At 38.9% G+C, this 12,520-nt stretch overlaps 2 protein-coding genes across 2 annotated transcripts; one reads left to right on the forward strand and one right to left on the reverse strand.

Moving 5' to 3' along the window:
* Nucleotides 1-319: 319 nt before the first annotated feature.
* On the reverse strand, nt 320-8,171 carry ALG10 (ALG10 alpha-1,2-glucosyltransferase). Its single transcript, XM_036401616.2, has 3 exons — nt 7,999-8,171; nt 7,540-7,737; nt 320-5,747 (listed from the first exon to the last, which is right to left on the reverse strand). Exons 1-3 carry the CDS (start codon nt 8,161-8,163, stop codon nt 4,692-4,694), a joined length of 1,419 nt encoding a protein of 472 aa, XP_036257509.1. The 5' UTR covers nt 8,164-8,171; the 3' UTR covers nt 320-4,691.
* Nucleotides 8,172-8,227: 56 nt separating this feature from the next.
* Nucleotides 8,228-12,474, forward strand: TPRKB (TP53RK binding protein). The gene is made up of 4 exons (XM_036401580.2): nt 8,228-8,492; nt 8,946-9,068; nt 9,356-9,532; nt 10,349-12,474. Exons 1-4 carry the CDS (start codon nt 8,352-8,354, stop codon nt 10,433-10,435), a joined length of 528 nt encoding a protein of 175 aa, XP_036257473.1. The 5' UTR covers nt 8,228-8,351; the 3' UTR covers nt 10,436-12,474.
* Nucleotides 12,475-12,520: the final 46 nt, after the last annotated feature.

The following is a 12,520-nucleotide window of genomic DNA, read 5'->3' on the forward strand; positions in this document are numbered from 1 at the left end:
CAAAGTTTTTCAGGGGAAAAAATTAGGATGCTGAATATAGCCGAAGTTTAAGATAATTAGAAGCATTTTCATGGACTGGACTTTACAATTTTTCATTGCATGAAAACTAGATGATACATTTAAAAGATGGTATATTGACTACTATAGGGCAAACAGACACTTGAGCATATATAGTTTGAATGTGCATCACCCAAAAAAGAGTGAATATTTCAGAAAGTCACCATGTCTCAACAGCATAATCATTCTGCTTTTCTCAATTGGTCCTTCAGGGTTTTTTTTCTTTTTAGACAGATACAAACAGAATAAACATGCAAGAAAGTAAGAATACTGTAAAATTTAATAATAAAACACCCAAAGGAAATCTGCTAATCTGCTAGAAACATCTTTACAACAGTAGGATTTCAAGTTTCATTTTGCTCTCTTAGAGCAGACATGAAAATTTCACAAACAGAAAAAATGCAGGAAAGACATTTTAAAGATGAACAAAACTTGTTCTAGTAAGATTTATCATACTGTATGTATTTAAACTAACAAGGATATTATAGCTGAATCAGTTAGCTAATTGAAGTTTTCTAATTATCAGAGTGTTGCTGGAACAACATTATGATTTCAAGCAGCATTGCACGAAGCGCTTGGTCACCTCAACAAGACAGCACAGGACTGCCACCTTGTGAACAACAAAAAAAAACCCAGAACTGCATTAGCAGGACAAAATTCAACTGCCCCCAGACACTATAAAATACTTTTTCCTTACTTTCTAACAGAAGTCATTCATCTTATTTATTAATCCTCTAGAAAATACACAGAAAAAATATTTCAGCATTGCTTATGGTATAAAATTCTTGCTAATTTTGAACATAAACATGTGTTGTCAAGGAAGTTATAAGGAATGAAACATAGATTGCCCACAAACAGCAGGAAATTTAGTTCACAGCATAAAGCATTATCAAACTTCCTATCTTGCCGAATAACAACATATTTTTAACTAAAAGAATAAAAAGGTTCAATTGTTTCTACTTTTTCCACAATTTCAAAACAATTCAGCCATTCTGTGACTGTTCAGCTATCATTATTCTAACAGTTACTGAAAAATCATCTAAGAAAAATTAAAACAGCCTTTTTTTCAAAGCAGCCATTATAGAAATGTTAGCTATGTTATTTTTGGTTTTACCTTAAATACTTCAAGGAATTAATGTGACTTTATTCTAAATTGATAACTAAGAAAATTTACAAGAAATTAACATTTTAAAGCTGTTGTAAGAAATTTCACTGACACCTGCTGAGAATTAACAGAAGTAAGCAATTATGGTTCTATTGAATGTAGAAGACCTTGGCAACATGAAGCAGGATAAATACAGCCCTTTTTGCATGTCTTTAAGGAAAACAGTTAACAAATTTAAAACAACTACAATGGAAATATCTCAGGGGCAAGATACAAAATACTAAAATCCATTTTTCAATGGATTTCAACAGTGTTACTGCTATTTGTCAAAATTCTAGGAAATACTGATGGAATTGGCTTTATGACCAGTTCTGATACAATATAATGCCTCTGATTTCTGGACTGACTTGGCTAACATTGAATATTACCTGCAAACACCCTAAGGCTCATAGACAAAAGTGAAAATGGAGCTTTATTCTACAAATACATTCTCCTTTCATATTTTAGTAATTCATCAACTTCCCTCTTTAAATAAACTCTTATCAACTTAGCCTGCTTTCAAATGAGCAAAATATATTAAGCATCATTTTACTTTTAAATTAAAACCTGTAAGTATGGTGATAAATTCCATTATAAAACATTATGCCATTTCATAGTACTGCTTGAACAGCACCAACAGGTCACAGACATCTCTCTGTGTGTCATTTTTCTAGTGTCTCCTGGGGTGGAGCTCATTAGAAAGGTATTGTGCTCTAAATTTTGGTGGATGTTTTGCATTCACTTTTCACAACAAAAAAAAAAGTTTTAAAATTGTTTTTAAAATTGTACATATTTAAACTGGTTCTTTTCACTTGAAACACAGCTGCTACTTCTGTTAAAAATACGAATCATGAACAGTCTCTCAACAGAGTTGATCAAGGATGGCACTTGAAACCAGTAAAAACAGACATGCTGGATAAAACACCTGTTGACTACATAGGGATCCAAGAAGGTCAATGGCATCCTGGCTAGTATCAAGAACAGTGTGGCCAGCAGGAGCAGGGAGGTCATTCTTCCGCTGTACTGAGCACTGGTGAGGCCACACCTTGAGTGCTGCATCCAGTTCTGGCCCCTCAGTTTAAGAGGGACATTGAGATGCTTGAGTGTGTCCAGAGGAGAGCAACGAGGCTGGGGAGTGGTTTGGAACACAAACCTTGTGAGGAATGACTGAGGGAGCTGGGGTTGTTCAGCCTGGAGAAAAGGAGACTCAGAGGTGACCTTATCACTCTCTTCAGCTTCCTGAAGGGTGACTGTGGTGAGCTGGGGGTCGGTCTCTTTCTCTGGGCAACAACAGACAGAACAAGAGGACACAGCCTCAAGCTGTGCCAAGGGAGACACAGGCTAGAATTAAGGAGGAAGTTTTTCACAGAAAGAGTGGTCAAATACTGGAATCATCTACCCAGGGAGGTGGTGGAGTCACCATCCCTTGATGTGTTTAAAAAAGACGGGATGTGGCACTTGGTGCCATGATCTAGCTGAGGTGTTAGAACATGGGTTGGACTCGATGATCTTGAAGGTCACTTCCAACCTAGAAATTCTGTGATTCTGTGAAACACCTGCTCCCCTATATAAAACCAGAAAAAAACCTTGGATCCAAGATACAACTTGGAATACAAGACAGAGCTCCATGCCTTTCCAAGTTACCATTCCAACTCAGTATTTCAGGGCACAAATGAAGTTGTACTTAAGCAGGCAAATACTCTTTAACATATGATTTTATTGGCATGGCATACAAAAACAAAATTGGAAGCAGAAGGCACACAAGACTTCCCCTCCCAAATCTGTGATACTGAAATCACCAACACAACATCCTGGACTCTGCCAGAACCACAATGGATTCCTCAAAAGCAATCCATTTCAGGTTTCTTTTGTCCCTTCAATGTGAAGAAGTAAATAGGTACTGATTGAAAATGGCTTTCCCTATGGTACATATTGACAACAAATTCCCAGGCTGGCAACAGGCCAAGAAGCAAAAAGTGACCTGGCAAATATCCTGAACTCAATACAAACACCTACTCACTGAAGAGTGGCTGGAGGGTTTCCTTGGGAGAAAAAGGGATGCAGAGGCATTGATCAGAATCTGAGCTCATCACACCCATCACAGGGCTAGTACAGGGAAGGAACTGGAGCCAGGACAGGGATTTTACAGTGGGGTAAAAGAAACCAGGAACAGTACTGACCTGAGCTTGTAACTCCCAGAACTGATCTCTTGAGAAACTATTCCAATTCCAAGTGACTTGAGTGGCAATAATATCAGGTTTGCACAGATTTGGCTGGAGTATTATCTTTAGAGAACAATAATGAATTTAAAGAAGCTACACAGTGCCTGAAGTTTTGGAGACCACATTCCCCTGCCACATACTGCAGCAATCAAATATTTTTGAGACTTAATGTAAGTGATTTACTTACAGAACTATTAAAGCCTTCATTTACTCTGATGATAGTGCACACTAGATGCTTTTAAATATATATACATCAATATATGTAAATATACATCACTTTGTCAAACAGAATATATACACTCAAGTTCCATTAAACGTGAAAAATACTTAAAAGAATAGTTCAATAATGCCATTAGTAATCCTTGAAGATCACACATCAAAGATCTTTGAAACACTCAGTGCAACTCAGAAGTGCACTCAGAGTTGATTTCAGCACAAACCTGTGAGCACAGAACCACAGGACATAAAAGTTCAATTATTAAAGAGGGATGCAATCCACTGCACGTTGCAGTCTGACATCTGTAAACTAGTCCCTGTCTAACAGGTCACATTACCAACTGCCATTTATGCTTTATTCTACAGTAACACTTGTTCCTCCAAAGAAGGTGCACACACACAGCATCCACTGTGTTTTCTAAATATCAGTTTAAAATAAAAAGTTCAAAATTCTCTAGTGGTTTAAGAGCCTATTCTGCTTACAAAACTAATGTAAGCATTTACTGACAAAAAAAGTAATGAAAATTCAGAGAGACGTAGGAGGCTTTGAAAACATTGTACTTTAATAGTGGTTTATACTTTGACCACTAGTAAACCTAGAAGGAAATGGCCTGATCTGCAGAATAAATATGCACACAGATAAATAAACAAAAAGGTTGAGTAGACTGAGATCCTTCTTTTGTAAAAAAGAAACCTCTGAAACATATTTATAAACTATTTTACCTTCAAGGGCATGTTATATAATATTTTATTATCATGAAAAATGACAGTAAACATCTCCCTTATTTTACATTAATTGCAGAAAGGTGTTCTCACATTTCCCCTCATATTGAATTTTTATATTTTCATAAATTCAATATATGGAATATCTTCACATTATAACAGATCTTGCATTTGGTTGCAACAATGTAAGCAAAGAGCTTACTTCCCAATTCCAGCTAGGGAAAATAATCCTTACATGATGCAAAATATACTGTTTCATTCCAGAGTCCAGTCCTGAAACAGAACTGTGTTTTCCTACAGGTATAAAAGTACCAAAAAAAAAAAAAAAGTCACCACATAAATCTCTGTACTTCATCACTATTTTCCCATCGGAATGTTCTATTTAGAAAAAGATAAAAAGTTACAGTATTTACCAAAATATAAAAAGCCAGCTCCAAAAGTTGTCTATATAGAGACAGAAATGGAATATTGAGTCTATATATTAAGAATGGCAAAATAAAGTAACGAAATTCTAGTAATTTTTGAGGAACTGTGACTGCTAATAAACATACAAAATACATTAAGATCCAGAATATTGATTTTGATTTTAGTGTATCAGCAAAACTCCAGCCAGCAAATAGATAGAATGGAACTAACAGGTATTTTACAAGCTCGTGTCTTTGGAACACTTTTCTCCAAACATAAAATGTATAATGTCTGTTGTCTGCTAGTAAATACTTATGGACATAGGTAAATTTCCAGATCAGGAATAAAGAGATGACAGTGACTAAGCTATACTGCACAGGGTGCTTTTTCAATGACAACAGGAATTTCCTGATTTTAGTGGGGGTCAGTAAATGAGGAAATGAAAAAAAAACAGTAAAGGACAGAAAATAGAACAGCTGAGGAAAGTGCAAACAGGCTTCATGACTACTTCTGTCACCAACAACTATTCCACCATTGATGAAGACAAAAACAAAGAAGAGAGATACTAAAATGATGTATGGCCAAGTTAAAGCAGTAAGTGTAACTAAATTTTTGGGTGACAAGAGATATTTAAGAAGAAACTGCAGTATTCTGGTCAAATCTGAAAATGATCCTTTCCTGGAAGAAATCTTTTCATCTTTCTTTTTCTGCAACTCAATCTTCCAGGCTTCACTTAGCTTCTCTGCAACAACATTTCCAGCACAAAAAACTGTCCACACAATATTTGTCTGACGGAACATGAAGCCACAAAATCCAAGGAGAGCAGAAGTTTTATGGTTACCATAAAGGCACATTAAATAGGAAAAAAGAGTAAAAAACACTGATCCTGGATCCGTATAATAAAGGAATGTAAAAAAATAAAGGGTGGGAAACGCTGCAAGAGTTAATGCAGACAAGATTCTCTGGAAACCAGACACAGCCTAAAGAAGAAGCAGAAAAATGTAGTTAGACAATGCCCAATAAAATAAAATAGTACATTAAAAGAAAACTAGTATAACTCTTGAGAATTCTATTAACACAATAGACATCTCCTATGGCCTTTGTTTCCATTATTGCACAAATGCTGTATTTTTCTTAAGTTCCTGCTATGTTAATACAGTTACACAATGTTAAAATCTGAGTGAAAAGCACAGAACATTACTACAGGTGATTTAAAAAGATGGCAATGAAAATACACCAACTTCTTTCATATGTCAGGTGTGCACATATTTGAGTTATTAAAATCATGGTGGGGGCATAACTGCTCCCATACTTTGGATGAAAGGGCTGCATCAATGGGCAGAAGAAGATAAAATCAATGGTTTATTCCCCTGCAATCTCACCATGAGATTCTGTTTATCTGTGTGACAGCACCATTCTCTGCCTCTACTATCACCTCTTTTGAACCCAGTCCACAGGGAGGCCAACTCCAAGTTTCTGATCTTTAATGTAGCTTTTATTACATATCCTCATTATAATTAATGAGTCAGAAAAGAAATTTTAAAAAAGGTAAGAGACCATGAAGTTGAAACCTCTTCCCAATTATCCCACTCACTACATGACAACACCACAAATAAATCACAACATTAAAAATGCTGCATGATGTTTCTGAATGATGTAGTGTGGGGTGAAACAGCCACTCACCACCTTACAAGGAAGGGGAAAAGAGGAAACACTGAAGTCAAAGAAATGTCAAAGGATAACTAAATGCCTAGACTACCGTCATGAAACTTGTTCTTACATTTATGTTCCCACTTTGAAGTATAAAACTAAAAGTGGAAACCATTTATTTAATCTGATCTAATTCTCTACAGTGTTATAATTTGCTTAAAAATGAAGAGGTTTCCTCTAGGAAAATACACCAATTTTCTTTGTAGCAAAGGAATCCTTCAGTTATCAGGGAACAGGAAAAAAATGTTTTAAGGTTAAAAGTCAAAAAAAGTAACTTTACTAATGTACAGGATTTTAAATAGGCCATTAACCACTAAAACAATTCATTTACTGCAGTGGTGGATGCTTCAGACTTTTAAATATACAGCATTCTTGTATGCAAGCTGAACTGTTATGGTCTGGATGTGTGGACAGCTAGACAGGTAAGAACTGGCTGGGCTGTGAATTTGTTACACTCTACCCAAAGGACAGTAACAACCCAAGGACCTCAGGGATCAATACTGGGACCTGCTCCATTTAATGGCTTTATCAAAGACAAGACAGACAAGAGTACACTGTCACCAAGCCTGTAGTTGACACTGTATGAGCAGGACCAGGCAATCTGCTCAAAAGCACAGGTGTCATTCAGAGTGACCCACACAGGCTGGAGGAATGGGGTAATGAAAATATGAAATTCAACAAGGCCAAATCCAAATGCCTGCAGCTGAAAAACAAGAAATTCCCTTAAATGACACAGACTGCTCACAGAGCAGCTGAGGAGCCACTGTCCAAGTAGTGTGAGGACTTAAGCAATTCCAATGACATGAGCATCCAGACCTTTGGATAATAAGTCTGCATATCTACTAACTTTTATTTTAACAGGACTTCATCTACTTATGTGCAAGAATGAATTTTTAGAGAAAAAAAAAATTAAAAAAAAAATTAGAGAAGAGGAATGTACCTTCTTGGCCAAACTGGTAATGGTACTCGCAGTTACATAAAACTGAAGTAGTGAAGGGAACACACACTAAGCCATCAAAGTTGCTTGCACGAGTGCATAACATCCCTTTACTTTGACCGTACCTTATTCTTCTGATGGATCTTGCACAGAAGCAAGTACAGTAAGTAGAAGTTGCCAGCACTGAAGAGGAGATTGATAAACCTGAGCATTCCCACAGAGCACACCACGCTTCCCGTCCAGCCGAGGAGCCACGCCGCGGGCTTCACCACTCCCACCGAGAGCAGGTACAGGCCGGGCAGCGTGGTGATCATGGGGTCCCACTGCAAAGGGGACAGACACAGCGTCATGGGGCCGCTGCCTTCACAGGCCCCGAGCCCCGCCACGCCTACACCACCCCCACACGACCCCAGGCTCGGCCGCAGGCTCCGAGAGCTCCCGGCACTGCTGCCCTGAGGGTTCTGAACTCTGCCCTGCCCGGCTGCTGCGGCTCCACCCGCTACACAACCCGCGTCCGGCCAGCCCCGACCCCGAGCGCTGCTGTGCCGCTGCTGCTGCTGCTGCAAGGGTGAGCCCCTCCTGACCTGCAGGAAGCGGCCCTGACAATAGGCCTGCGCCTGCGGGACGTGGAACACCTCGTCCATGTAGGGCCCGCGCTGGCGGCGGCTGACGGCGGCGAAGAGCAGGCAGGACAGCAGGAAGGCGCCGCTCATGACGCCCGAGAAGCCGTAGGCCTCGGCGCGCTCCATGCCGGCTCCGCGCCGGCCGCGATGGGGCCGCCTTTCCGGGGCGGGGCGAGGGGCGGCACCCGGCCGGGCGGGAAGGGACGCGGGGCCGGGAACCGGGGCATTCCTGTGGGAAGGCGAGCCTCAGTGTGGGAGGCCTCTGTGTTGTTAGCGCTGTGTTTTCCACGGGCCGAGCGGCCGGTACCCCGGGGATGGAGCGAACGCACCGGCTGGAGCTGTTCCCTGAGCGCAGCGTCACGCTGCTCCTCTTCCAGCACGTGAAAAATGCCGCTGCTCTGCGGAAAAAAGCCATGGAGGGGTCCATTGAGGGAGCACTGATAAACCCCGCGATGGTGAGTGAGTGCGAGTGGATGCCCGCGGGAGCTCAGCCAGGCCGGCCCGTGCTCTCCGGGGCTGTCACACGAGCCGCTCTGCGCGTCCTCCGGGCCCCGCGAGTGCCCGCCTCTGGTTTCATTACTGCGTCCTACAGCGGAAAGGGTCGGCTGTTAAACAGAGCCTTGGCAAGATTGGCCAAAACCATTGTTTTGATTAATTTCACATCCTGCTTGATGGCGTTTAAATCTGCTTCATGTGTAAACTCTAGTGCTAATTAATTTATGCTGTCTAAAGTTTACTATTTGGTGCCTTTGTTCTTATTTAACCCATAAATAGTTTCAGAATCTAGTATTTTTTTTTGTTAGAATTAGAATTAGGCTACCATCAAAATGAAGTGGTCAGGATTTTTTTCAGATTTCAAAACAGTAATTTCTGTATTATTTTTGTATAATTTCTGTTGTGTTTTACAGATTGTAGATCCTTTTCAGATTCTTGTGGCAGCCAACAAAGCAGTGCATCTACAGAAGATAGGTAAAATGAAGACTAGAACACTCTATGCAGAAATTATTTTCAGCCTTTCACCAAGCAACAATGTAAGATCCATTGAACAAATTTCTTTTTTGCCAGAAAAGCTTGCTAGGATCCACAGAGCCAAACTAAGTACATGTATTCCTTTAACACTCTACGTAGCTACTAGTAGAAGTTTTTAATTGTTATTTTTAATGTCACTAATGTGCTATTATGGTTTATAGCTTGTCAGAATTACATTAATGTAAAATGTTTGTCAATTTATACTCTTGGTGTATCTGACACAGTAACTGAAAAGGTTCCTTATATGTAGTGAGAAAGTGACTCATAATATTTTTTTCTCTTTTTTCAGATTTCAGATGCGTTTAAAAAGTTTGGCATTTCAGACAGTGACACAGCAGTACTCATTGTGCTGGTTGTGGATGGAGACAAGAATGTAAATCTGGCAGATATAACGTCTCAGGTGGAAGGCCAGGAGGTTTCCCTAGATGAACTCCCTCAGCTAACAGACACTGCCAAAGTTAAAAAGGTGTGGAAAAGAGAGGACTGACATGGAGAAAAGGGCCAGTTTATTTAGTTGTCTGATTAAATATCAACAGAAATAACTAACTCAGGATCTGTATTTCTTTAGCACAACTGAAAACTTGTTTTAAGTGGACGTTGATTATTTCTTTGAATTTTTTAGTTGAAACAAATTTTAGTTGTCACACCCTGACATCACAAAATTTAAGTCTTCGAATTATTAATGTTGTCAGGGAATTAGAGCATAAAAATAAATTCCTGATTGCTGCCTACTATCCAAGAACTTTTGATTCCTGTTTTTCAGGCAAATATTAATTTAATTAAAAATTTCAGTTCAGAGCATTTTCATAAGCTTCAGTAGATAGATAGTACCAGGAGGGGTGGTTAAAATAGGAACAGAATAATTAGCTGTTAGGAGCTGTCTTGGGGTATTTATGCTTTTAACAGATTACTATATGCTAAATTGGTATTTTGAAGCATATGTCTTCTACGTGATAAAATTCAAGTAACTTCAATCATCTTTATCATGTCTGTCAAAGTATTGATAGAGACATATGAATAAAATTGGACAGATCATAACATTTAACATATGGAGCTAAAAGTGCTGCTCTTACTCAGTTTCGTAGCTTTCCTTATTCTTGCAGTTTCAGAATTTGCTTCAGTCCAAATTTTGTCTTGCAGTCACAAGAAGATAGGAATTTCCAATATAAAAGTGGGGGAGAGGGGAATAATCTTTTCTTGGTACATAGTTTTAGAAGGTATGTCATCAGTTCTTTTCTTCCTTATGCATCTTTCCTGTTTTTCTTGTTGTTTTTTTCTGCAGATGTACAAAGTCACTCCACAGGAAGAAAAAATCAGCACCTTATTGGATAGTGTTGTTTGCAGAATGTCAACAAAAGATGTTTTGTGAAAAGATGGAAATAAATTTCAGAGGAAGTGAAGTAGTACTGAGTAGTGTGATGACATCTGAGCTTTAACCAAGCTTGGACACCAGGGTGACCTGAGCTGTGTTCTAAGCACAGAGAGCATGCCAAGCAGAATTTGCCACTGACATTATGGCACTTTTTTTTGACACGGGAGAGTTGGCAGTACTTTAAGCTGAACTTAAACAAAAGGCTTGGAAATTTGTACTTAATTTTGTCTTTTGTCAAATGTTTTAGTAGTCCCAGAGAGTTCAAACATTGTAAATCATTTTTATTAACTGTTCTCTGATTTGTTTTGGTTTGGTAACCCGATGGATGTTATCCTTTTAACAATACTACTGCCAGAAAAGGCATCTTTACAGCCCAAGTATTTCTGATGGACTAGAAAGAGGAAATTTTCCATAAACCATCAGCAACATCTCCCTCTTTGTGCTCCTGGGATAGAGTTGCTCCCCACCCTTTGAGGACAGGAAGGGGCAGAGGGGTGCCAATGCCAGCCAGTGGCAGTGTGGAGCAGGGGCATCAGAGATGTGCACAATGAAGAATGAGATCCATGTGGATAATGCTGTGGTGGTGTTAGCACCTGACACTCTGATGACATCCACTGCTGGCTTTAAAGGATAAGGAGCTTTTACTTACTTTACACTGATTTATGCATGGTGGTGCTGAACTCATAGAGCCTGGTTACAGGTGCAGAATTCACAGACAAATTTGTGCCATAGGTTGTATCCACTTAAATTGTCAATAGAGCTTACAAAGTATTCTTAAAGGACATAAAACTTTGGTTTTTGGACTACTGCTAGGAAAGGCCATCAAAGGGAACTAGGAGGACTATTGATTTCCAGTAGTCACCAGGTGCAACAACTGTGAATGTGTATCATTTAATCACATGCAAGCATCCTGTTTAAGTACTGTCCTAATTAGGTAGAAATCCATACTGTTTGTTATTTTTATGCTGTATGGTTTTTCTAAGATTTGCATAAAACTATAGCTGTCTGCATTTTTTTTTCTGATGTTTTCTGAGGTATTATCTTTGGAGAGAATGCCTCACATTCTTACACATACATTTTGAAGGAGAAGTGATCTTAGAGTTGATAACAGTACAGTAAACAGACCAATGAACTGACATATAGACCTGGTTTTGTCTGTGTTTCTGTGTTTAATACAGAAATTTACAGCTTCAATTTTGCATTTTGATTTCATTTAAGTCTTCCCTTAGTTAAAACACAGTAGTAGAAATACCATCATTTTCTTACCAACCAGACCAATGGCAAATTTAGTTACGAAATATTAAGGGAATGACAAGGTTTATCAAAGGATTAGGGACAAATGGCTGTGCTGACATCTTGCTTTAAAGATGGCTTTACAGAATGCATCATTGTCTCTAAAGGGAAATGTGATGCAGTAGTAAAAAATGGAGCTTGGAAGGACTTGAGTCTTCAAAAGTCTGTCACATCAGCATGTGAGAATGACCATGGAAAATAGAGACTTGTTTTCCTTTTCTGACAGTCCAGTTGGTACATGGAATATATCATAAGGTTCACTGGCTGAACGACAATGTTTTTGTTAGTTTAAAATATCAGCAGACAGGCTTACTTAAACCACTGCCTTTTTTGAACACATGTAAAACATCTGTCCAGTCTGTTTAGTACAGGAGAAATAGTAATCAAATGATTGCTGCGTAAAGTTTTGACACACAAGTTCCAAACTTGGGTTCCCCGTTTCTACCTCTCCATCTATTTCATTGGTGTAGAGACATTAAATAGGTCATTACTGTTAACATAAGTTAAATTGTGATTTACTGTGAGGCCCAAATGAGGTGTTTTCATGGGTGGATTTACAGGAAATTATTTTGGGAGCTGAAGTCTCCAGTGTCATTCAGTCAGGCAGATGATTTGAGTCTGTTTGTGTTGCAGGTCTATGCCCTGCAAGACCACAGGTTTTCTGTAGATGTGGTTGCATTATCCAAGTTAAATGAGTTATTACAAAAACTGGTAGTAAAAGTAGATTTTGTTCACCCTGCAAAGATACAGTTGTCTTTCTGAACACATTAAAAATTATTTAATTTAAAT

The sequence above is a fragment of the Molothrus ater genome, chromosome 5, assembly GCF_012460135.2.
Source record: "Molothrus ater isolate BHLD 08-10-18 breed brown headed cowbird chromosome 5, BPBGC_Mater_1.1, whole genome shotgun sequence".
Classification (NCBI taxonomy): domain Eukaryota; kingdom Metazoa; phylum Chordata; class Aves; order Passeriformes; family Icteridae; genus Molothrus; species Molothrus ater.